General features: G+C 40.2%; 1 protein-coding gene and 1 long non-coding RNA gene across 2 annotated transcripts; one reads left to right on the plus strand and one right to left on the minus strand.

The window, feature by feature from the left end:
• Positions 1-2,807: 2,807 nt before the first annotated feature.
• On the plus strand, positions 2,808-7,395 carry LOC114145017 (trichohyalin-like). Its single transcript, XM_028018338.1, has 3 exons — positions 2,808-4,442; positions 4,797-5,070; positions 7,232-7,395. The coding sequence occupies exons 1-3, from the start codon at positions 2,808-2,810 to the stop codon at positions 7,393-7,395; spliced, it is 2,073 nt and encodes a 690-aa protein (XP_027874139.1).
• A 563-nt stretch (positions 7,396-7,958) lies between these two features.
• LOC114144320 (uncharacterized) lies at positions 7,959-9,904 on the minus strand. Its single transcript, XR_003595466.1, has 2 exons — positions 9,753-9,904; positions 7,959-8,443 (listed from the first exon to the last, which is right to left on the minus strand). It is a non-coding gene; the product is annotated as an uncharacterized LOC114144320 (long non-coding RNA).
• Positions 9,905-10,229: the final 325 nt, after the last annotated feature.

Consider the following 10,229-nt stretch of genomic DNA (forward strand, 5'->3'; position numbering starts at 1 on the left):
TTCAAGGATAAGATAACTGCAGCTCACTCTGGGGATCTTACTAAGGAAGAACAAACAGACTTATGAAACATTATGACTGACATTGTGATCCTGTGTGCGCGAAGGTGTGAACTAATAATGACTGATAAATTCACAAGTATGAACTTGACGCTCCAAAATGGCGGCCGTATTTCATGAGGCTCAACGGCCAATGCGAGGTCTACTCTTTTTATGTGTATGTCTGATGTGTACAGCGGCATTGTAGATAGAAAAACAGTGCAGTTATGCTACAAAAAAACATAAAAAAAGAAATATTTTGACATTAATCTCAGAAATTTTCTGAAAAGGTTTCCGAGTTTCAAAAGTCAAAAGTTTTAGAGTTTATGTTGGTGTTCTTAACATCTTTTGATACAAAAACACGATGGCGAGGGAAGAAGCGCAGTTTAACCTAATTTGGTTCTAATTACAAAGACAGGAAGTTAACCTGCCACACATACAGCTGAGAGAAAGCGAGACGGGGAGGGCGAACAAAACGAAACGATTCTTTATGTGGCAGGACGACAAATAACAGAGTCCTGACTGTCCCAGTGTCAAATACTTTTAAAAATAATATTTTATAGGAAAGTATATTAATGTGGCAATAAATGGAACAATAATACCAAAGATTTATCTTGATTTTGACCTTAAATTTTGATCCAAACATCAAAAATGTCACATGGAGTGACTGTTTGGCATATGAGAGATTATTTTAAATACTTGACCATTTTCCAGTGCATATACTGCAGCATATCACTGTAAACATCTTTAAAATTTGGATGTAAACATAGAAATGTGCTTATTGAATACAGTTTTACTCCTATTTGCATGTATATATGCAATATTAAAGCTTCTCTTCAATATTCTATCAGTCAATCAAGTTTATTTGTGTTGCACATTACAGCAACAAAATGGCAGATTAAAGGGCTTTAAATAATAAAAACAAAAAATATGTTTAATGTATAATTAAATTGTAAAATTAATGTACAATTTAATTCAAATCTTTACATTTGAATTGAATTGAAAATAAAAAATTAAGTCCTAAAAACAACATATAGTCACCAATTGAGAAACCAGAAACAAATATTACATTTTGTCATCATCAAAATCATCAATACACATTTTTATGAATCATCAATACACAATTTTCAATTAGCCACTTGAATTTCAGTATGATGGCCATTTTTCAGGATAATATTTTTGTTTAGTGGTTTGGAAAATCTGTTCCTCTCCTCGCCTGTGGGGGCGCTGCATCAAGAACTACTGAAGGAAACGACACGAAAACATCTGAAGAGGAAACTGAGCACAACTTCCTTGCTTCACTAAATGTAAACAAAATGGAGGCCTCAGATTTTAACGGTTGTAGATTTTCTTTTTGGCTTTTGCTCAAAGCTATAAGCCATTTCTCCTGCTAGCGCTAGGCTAGCACATTTGTTTTGATTGTATTTACCCAGAATGCCTTGCACTGTAGTTCACTTCCTGCTTTTGGAGCGGTCTCTGGTCCGATTGATGTACAGAAGCTGTTCTGTCTGCAGCTACAATACATAATGTAATGCTACATTCACATATGGGCTAGCATCGTCTGCTGTTAGCAAAATAACAAAACAACAAACACTGAAACAAAACAACAAACACTGAAACAAAACAACAAACAAACACTGAAACAAAATAAACACTGAAACAAAATAAACACTGAAACATTTCCGCTGATATAATTACAAACGGAAATTAATGGAGAAAAACTATTTATAATAAGAACGACATTGTGCCTTTAAAAAGCTAATGAAAACAAACTGAAAATATAGATTACAACTTTCTTTAGTTTAACTGACAGCCATCTTGGTATGCAGTTGCTATGACAACAATAAACAAGACACAACAATACTAGTACAACTATCGCTCATTTACAATGTTTGAGTCTTAAGCCTGATAATAAAAACAAGGCTTAATCAATCCGACCCAACTTTCAACAAGATTTAGAAATCAATAGTTATAGTTTTTATCTTTTACTTTTTCATGTTGTTATAAATAAATAACCACAAAAATCAACAGATCCCCACATTTTTTCTGAGTTTATCAAAACTTTTTCTCAAAATTGGCCAAAAACATTTGGTGACCGCTGTCTCAGCCTTGCTTGATGTCAAGTTATAGTGCATGACCGATAGAGTGATTAATAAAAGAAAACATTTAACATCATATATTAGCTCAAATATCGTAAAAATTCCTTACAAATGTTTCTAAATTAGCACCACAAAATCTGTGATGATTGCAGAAAACCACAAAAACAATCCTGGATGAACTGATTAGTGTGAAAAGATGTTCAATATTATGTTATTTTAAGAATTATTGAATGCTGAAACACCTATATATTGATATTTTAACAACTGAATTGGTTTTTATCAGTACGATCTGGTGCAACAGGCCCTGTATGAACATTCAGATTTTGGCCCAAAATGGAAATGAGTTTGATGCCCTGATATTTGGGATAAAAATGAGCGAATCATGGGCTATTTTGAATGTAAACAAGAATAAAGAGTGAGATATTTGGTGGTGGAATGATGTCACACCACCAGCAAAGGAAGACTCTGTGATGTCACTGGCGGTGCAGTCTGTGATGTCATCAACTGCAGAATTGTATGCAACACAATTCTGCATATTTTTCATTGCTTGCAATATCACTGACCAGTTCAGACGTGCGCAAAGCTCTTTAAGGTAGTTTACCGATCGACAACTTTAGTGATTGTATTTAGGAGAAAATGTCTCATTATATGCCGAGATACCGCAGTGGAACGATGGGACCCCACGCGAGAAGGGGAGGCCAGCAAAACCCCCAAGGCAGGTTCCCTCCTGCACACCCGAGAATCTTTCATGGGGAACTCCAAGAACTCAGCTACGCCCTGGAAATGGAGAGAGCCGGGAGGGTTGAAGACAACCAGAAACTGGCCCACCTGGAGGCCGAGCTGGAAGAGACGAAACTCCAGTTAAAGAAGCAGAAAGCTCTCAAAGAAACGTTTATCAACGAGGCCAAGGAGGCAAAGAGGGAACTTGAGAGACTAGAGAAGTTCAGCGATCCAGCAGTCCTTAACGCAGCGGTCATTGCTTCCAAGGTTCACAACGATGTGAAGTACATGAAGAAGAAGAACTTGCAAGAAGACTTTGAGGAGTTAAAGGTGGCCCACCTCCTCAGCCGGGAAGCGTTTGTAGCTGAAATACAAGCTGAGAGAAAGAAAAGTCTGGCCCTCCAAGAAGAACTGAACCAACTGCAGACTTCATACGAGGAGCTGCGTTCCCAGTATGAAGCAGATGATGCTCTGCTGAGGCAGGAGGCCGAGACACAAAAGTATGATGAAGCAAGGCTCAGTGAGGAACAACGGCTGTTGGAGAACTTGAGAGCTGAAAAGGATGAAATGTATCAAGAAATGTCTCAAAAGATCAAATTCCTGCAAGGCAGTGAGAAACTTCTGCAGGAGGAATTAATTCAGCTGAAATGTTCATACAATGAGCTCAATTGTAAATACGAAAGGGATGTTTCTGGATTGAAGCAAGACATGGATAGATATCAGGAGGAAGTGAGACATGCGACAGATGCCAACATAGAAATAGACAACGAGAATCTGCAGCTCATCAACAAGCTGAGAGCTGAAAAGGAGGAGCTCCTCCAAAAAATGTCAGGAGAAATCGAGACATACCAGCAGCAGGTAGAGCAGGAGAGAAAAGCTCACCTGGAGAAAACAGAGGAGGACAAGAAGCTTTTAGACAATATGAGAGCTGAGAAGGAGGAGCTCCTCCACAAAATGTCAAGAGAAATCTCAATTCGGCAAAAGAGGGAGAAGCAAATGCTGCATGAACTGGACCAGATTCACACTCTCTACGAGGAGCTAAAATGTAGATATGAAAGAGACATTATGGACATACAGCAGCAGGTTGAGATATACGAACAGAAGGTAAAGCAGGAGGAAGCTGCTCTTTCAAAGAAAGGAAAGAAAGAAAAGCTTATCCAAGAGAGAAAACATTCTGCGCTGAAACAAGAAGTCGAAAAACTTCAGCAGCAGGTAGAGCAGGAGAGAACAGCTCACCTGGAGAAAACAGAGGAGAACAAGAAGCTTCTAGACAATATGAGAGCTGAGAAGGAGGAGCTCCTCCAAAAAATGTCAGGAGAAATCGAGACATACCAGCATCAGGTAGAGCAGGAGAGAAAAGCTCACCTGGAGAAAACAGAGGAGGACAAGAAGCTTCTAGACAATATGAGAGCTGAGAAGGAGGAGCTCCTCCACAAAATGTCAGGAGAAATCTCAATTCGGCAAAAGAGGGAGAAGCAAATGCTGCATGAACTGGACCAGATTCACACTCTCTACGAGGAGCTAAAATGTAGATATGAAAGAGACATTATGGACATACAGCAGCAGGTTGAGACATACGAACAGAAGGTAAAGCAGGAGGAAGCTGCTCTTTCAAAGAAAGGAAAGAAAGAAAAGCTTATCCAAGAGAGAAAACATTCTGCGCTGAAACAAGAAGTCGAAAAACGTCAGCATCAGGTAGAGCAGGAGAGAAAAGCTCACCTGGAGAAAACAGAGGAGGACAAGAAGCTTCTAGACAATATGAGAGCTGAAAAGGAGGAGCTCCTCCACAAAATGTCAGGAGAAATCTCAATTCGGCAAAAGAGAGAGAAGCAGATGCTGAACGAACTGGACCAGATTCACACTCTCTACGAGGAGCTAAAATGTAGATATGAAAGAGACATTATGGGCATACAGCAGCAGGTTGAGACATACGAACAGAAGATTTACAAAAATGATTTACAAAGAGCAAGAGACAATCTACTGCTGGCCGACAGTCTGAGAGCCGAGGAAGTAGGTTTCCAACAACAACCCATCACGGTTTCCCAAGAGAAGGAAGAAGAATCACAGAACCAAGTTAAAGTCTTAAATCAAGAGGTTTCTTCAGAGGAGGATCTCTCAGGAGAACCTTTACCAGGTTCTTCCACGGATCCAGAATCCTCAGAAGAGACCGAGGTCGCTGGAGAAACCCTACTGGAGGATTTGGACAATCCAGATGGTAAAAGGAAAAAATCTAAAATTTCCTTTTGGAAGAAGGTACGAAACTTTCTGCAATGTAAGAAGCCAAAAAAGAAACAAACGAGTAAAGACAATCAAGATCATGTCTAAAGTTATTGATTTTGATATTTAGAGAAGGAGAAAGACGTGCAGGAGACGAACCAAGGACTGGAATCAAACGCATGGAGGTTGTAGCCTCTGTGAACGGGGCGCCATGCCACGCTCCGTCAAGACCAAATTTAAAAAGTTTTTCCCCCCATTGACAAACTAGAAAATAGATCCCTTCCCAACCCAATTGGAAAAAACGTGGGCAGCACGGTGGTGCAGCGGTTAGCGCTGCGTCTTCACAGACACCATCTGTGTGGAGTTTGCATGTTCTCCCCGTGTTTGCGTGGGTTTTCTCCGGGTGCTCCGGTTTCCCCCCACATCTCCTAAAACATGTCGGTCAGGTCAGTTGGTCACTGCAAATTGCCCCCAAAGATTTGAAGAAACCCCAAACACATGTGCAGCTTTATTGTTAAACTTGTCAAATTAATTGAATTAGCCGTACGTTAGCCCTTTTCCCTTCGCTGCTTTAGCGCCGCAACAACACTGGGCTCAATTTTTATAGCAACGTATTGATTTAAGAGTTAAAATGTCTTCTTTTAATAGGAATAATTTCTGTTTATTTTCACTGTATTTGTGCTTTTATGGTTTGTCCTTTAGTTTACCGTTTCTACTCACTTTTTATATTAATTTGCACTGAATTGTAGCTCATTAAACTGTTTAAACCTGTATTTTAAAGAAGACTAGCAAAAGGATCATGCAGTGGCTGTTTTAGTGCGACTGTGGCTCAGTGGGTAGAGTGGTCGTCTTGTGACCAGAAGGTTGTAAGTTCGATTCCAGCTTCCTCAGCCACATGTTGAGCTGCCCCGGGGCGGGGCACTTAGCGGCAAGTTGCCCTCCAACCTGCATGTCGGTGTGAATGTGACTGTAGTGTGAAGCGCTTTGAGTGGTCAACATGACTAGCAAGGCACGACACAAGTTCAGTCCATTTACCGGTTTTTCTTTGATAAATCCTGTTTTTCTCTTTATACCAAACATAAAAAAGCTAATTTAACAGGTTTGGACTTCTTCAGGTTCCAGGATGTTAAATGAAGATTAGAGTTTAATCTGTACATAGTAATAGATGATAATTGTAATCATAATTTAATACTCTGGACCCTGAAGAAGCCCAAACTTGTTTTATCTGGTTTGTTTGTTATAAGAAAAAACAGGTTTTATCAAAAATAAAAGTTACTGTGGGATCTTTCAGTTAGTCTTTATTTAGAAATACAGATTCAAGATAATATTAGAAACTTAACAAAAAAGTGCAATTTAACATGAAAAACTGTAGAAAAAGTAAAAAGAAGAACAATCCATGAAAGTATGAAAACAGAGAACTTAATCAGAAATCATTTCCACTACAGGAAGAAATCGATTCTTAGATCAATACTTTGTAATAAATATGAAGCTTTTGTGTTGTTGAGCTTATGTTCTGTCTGCTTGTATAAAAGAGAAGGAAAAGGGGCTAAGAAATGAATAATTCAGTTATTTTTTTTAACCAGATTTACAGTAAAACTGTAAATTATGTTTTGTTTAGGACGTTACTTCTAGGTTTTGTTTGTCAACCTGGGTTTAATTCCCAGTCCTGGGGAATCTGCTGCATGTCATTTCCTTCTCTCTCCTCCCAATTTCCTGTTCAGCCTGTTAAATAATGGCCTAAAAAACTTTATTAGAGCCTAAAAAAAATTTTTTTTAAACTACAAAGATACATTTCACCTCACAACTGGACCCAAGGTCAGAATTTGCTTCCCACCACATTGAGTTTGTTTCCTCATCTTATAAAACAACTTTCTTCCTCTCTCTCTCATTTTCTCTCTGTCTTACATAATTAACAGGTTACTTCATATTTACACACACACACACACGCACACACACACACACACACACACACACACACACACACACACACACACACACACACACACACACACACGCACACACCCACACACACACACACACATTTACACGTCCCCTCCATGGGCTGCCACCTTATCGTGGTGGGGGGGTTTGAGTGTCCCAGTGATCCTAGGAGTCTTGCTGTCGGGGCTTCATGCCTCTGGTTGGGCCACCCAATGCAGACAGGTCCAAGGTGAGGAACCAGACCAAGTGCAGCCCAAAGATCCCTTATGATGAAAACGACCATTGGAAACAATGGTTCTGCTCGCCCGTACATGAGGTCCCACCCTGGAGCCAGACCTGGGGGTGGGGCACGTTGGGGGAGCCCCTGGTGGCCGGGCTTTAACCCACAGAGCCCGGCCGGGCTCAGCCCGAAAAGAGCCGATGGGTTCTGGCTAGAAATAGTCGGACTCGGGGCGTGCTGTGGTGGCGCAGGGGGTTAGCACGCACCACGTTTGGAGGCCTTAGTCCTCGAAACGGACGTCGTGGCTTCGACGACCTTTGCCCCCTCTCCTCGCCCTCCTTCCTGTCTGCCTACTGTCAGAAAAATACGAGCCACTAGCGCCGCAAAAACTCTTCGGGTTGGATGTTTTCCCACCCTGGAGTTGCCCCTTGTGAGAGGCGCTGGGCAGGAGTGGGCTGACTTGTTGCCTCCCGTCTTGGTGCGTTGGGGTGAACAAGAGGACAGCCTCTCCCTCTACCTACGGGTTTGGGTCGGGTTCTGACTGTTTACCCAGCCTTTTTAAGTCCTTGGAGGGGGTACTGGAGAGTGCCCCTCCTGGGAACTGCCTTGTTATCCTGGAGGGGTTTTCTCCGCAGGGTCTCTGGGCTCCCTTAGAGAAAGGGTAAGAAGCCCAGAAATCCAGGAGTCATTGATGTTTATACATATATCCAGGGTTTCCCCCAGCGCATCTGCTGGTGTCGGCCAGCGGGTGACCCGTCAGTTATTCAGTTGGCGAAACCTCAAAAAAGCAAATAAACCGGCGACCCGCCAGAACCGCACACTGTAAGAAGCTCAGGCGGGATCTTAGAACTACGGGAGGTTCAAACTCCACTCATTCATGTTTAGCTTACAGAAAAACGCCAACCCGTGAAATAAACAAAAGCAAACTGACCAATCAGATTTAGGCTTTGTGCCCCACCTCACCCCCACAGACTCTACACAGCTGTGTGTACAATATCTTTGGACACAAAATATCTTTTTTTCTCCACAATTTTGTTAATAGTAAAGAGGGTTAGATAATAAAACAAGAACTATTCTATTCTTTTTTTATTCAAAGGAAAATCTCAAGGTACTCAGTTCGTCCAGCCGTGCAGCTGCAGCACCAATCCAGGCTCTCAGTCACTGGTGGGAAATTTAGAATCACACAGAAAATCTCCAAAAGGGAATCAAACTTAAAACTTATACTTCTAATCCGGTTATAACTCACACAATAAAAATCTGGAATCAGTGCAGGAGGATGTTTAAAAGTACGGAATTATTAATATCTGCTCCAGTATCAAATAATCACATGTTTGCTCCTTCACTAATGGATTCTGTTTTTAATGCCTGGAGTTTAAAGGGAATAACTTCTCTAAATGATCTTTATATAGATAATAAGTTTGCCTCATTCGAACAGCTCACACAGAAATTTGACATTCACAAGTCACAGTTTTTCAGGTATTTACAATTGAGACATTTTGTAATGTCAAACTCTGGATGTTTCCCTTTACATCCACCAACTTCTCTTGTTGATGAGGTTTTGATGTGCAAGTCTGTAACAAGACGCTCTATGAGTAGAGTCTATTCTCTGCTCAGTTCATTTAATGATACCAATTTAGATTCCTTGAGGGTCAAGTGGGAGATGGACTTGGAGGAGTCCATATCAGACACGGTTTGGCAAAAAATTATTCAAAATATTTATTCGTCCTCAATATGTCTGAAACATGTTATAGTTCAATTCAAGGTAGTACATCGTCTACACTGGTCTAAGGACAGATTGTGCAAACTCAAAAGGGACTTGGATCCGACGTGTGATCGTTGTAAACAATCTCCAGCCACACTTTTACATACATTCTGGTCTTGTCCAAAGTTACACAGATATTGGCAAGGCATTTTTGACACTTTTTCAGGAATATTTGGACAAACTGTCTGTCCATCACCACTCATCTCTCTCTTTGGGGTGGCTCCAGCAGAGTCCTCCTTCAGCAAACATCAGAGGACTGTGTTAGCTTTCTGTTCTCTACTGGCTAGAAGACTCATTCTTCTTCGATGGAAGGACCCTCATCCTCCAATATATGGACATTGGTTAAGAGAAGTTATGTCTTACATTCATTTAGAGAAGATCAGATATACTGTTAGGGGATCTGTAAACAAATTCTTTGACATCTGGCAGCCATTTATATCTTATGTCGGGAATATTTCGGCAGATAACTTTGTGTAAAGGTCAAATATTGGTTCTTTGTGTGCAAACCTGTGCTTTGTATCGGCTGATGTATGAATAAAAGGTGTATTCGTGTTGGGGTAGTAGATCCGGTATAGGAGAGGAGGGTTGGGAGGGATTTTTGTTGTAAATTTTGTCAGTCTTTTTTTTGTGTGTTTTTTTTTGTGTTTTTTTTTTGTTTGTTTGTTTGTTTTGTTTTTGTTGTTGTTTTTTGTGTGTGTGTGGTGTATGTAAAAAAAAAAAATAATAAAAAGACCTTGAAAAAAAAACAAAAAAAAACCTTAAAACTCTGAACCAAGAACTTCTGATCACAATATAGCAATTAACCATATCTGCCATGGTAAATTATTACTGATAACTACTGTGAGTAGTCCCTAACATTAATATGATCAGGCAGCATGTAATCATATATACATATTGTATATATTATTGTTATAAAGGCTGAGCCAAGAACATTTAGACTTAGACTTAGACTTAGACTGACTTTATTGTCATTTTGCATGCACAGGGTGTATACAGAACGAAATTTCGTTGCATACGGCTCAGGACAATGTTTTGAGCTTCCAATGTTGTGAGATTACTCCAGAATAAAATAAAATACAGTATAAAATATGAATATAAATCTAAATATAAAATATAAAGTGCAGGACTGACAGTAACATAGAAGTTATTTAGCTCTGTACATGTGCAAGGTATAAAGTGGAGACCAGATTTTGAGTGCAGTCCAGTTAAGAGTTCAGCAGTCTGATGGCAAGTG

This window comes from Xiphophorus couchianus, chromosome 5 (assembly GCF_001444195.1).
Source record: "Xiphophorus couchianus chromosome 5, X_couchianus-1.0, whole genome shotgun sequence".
Taxonomy (NCBI): Eukaryota; Metazoa; Chordata; class Actinopteri; order Cyprinodontiformes; family Poeciliidae; genus Xiphophorus; species Xiphophorus couchianus.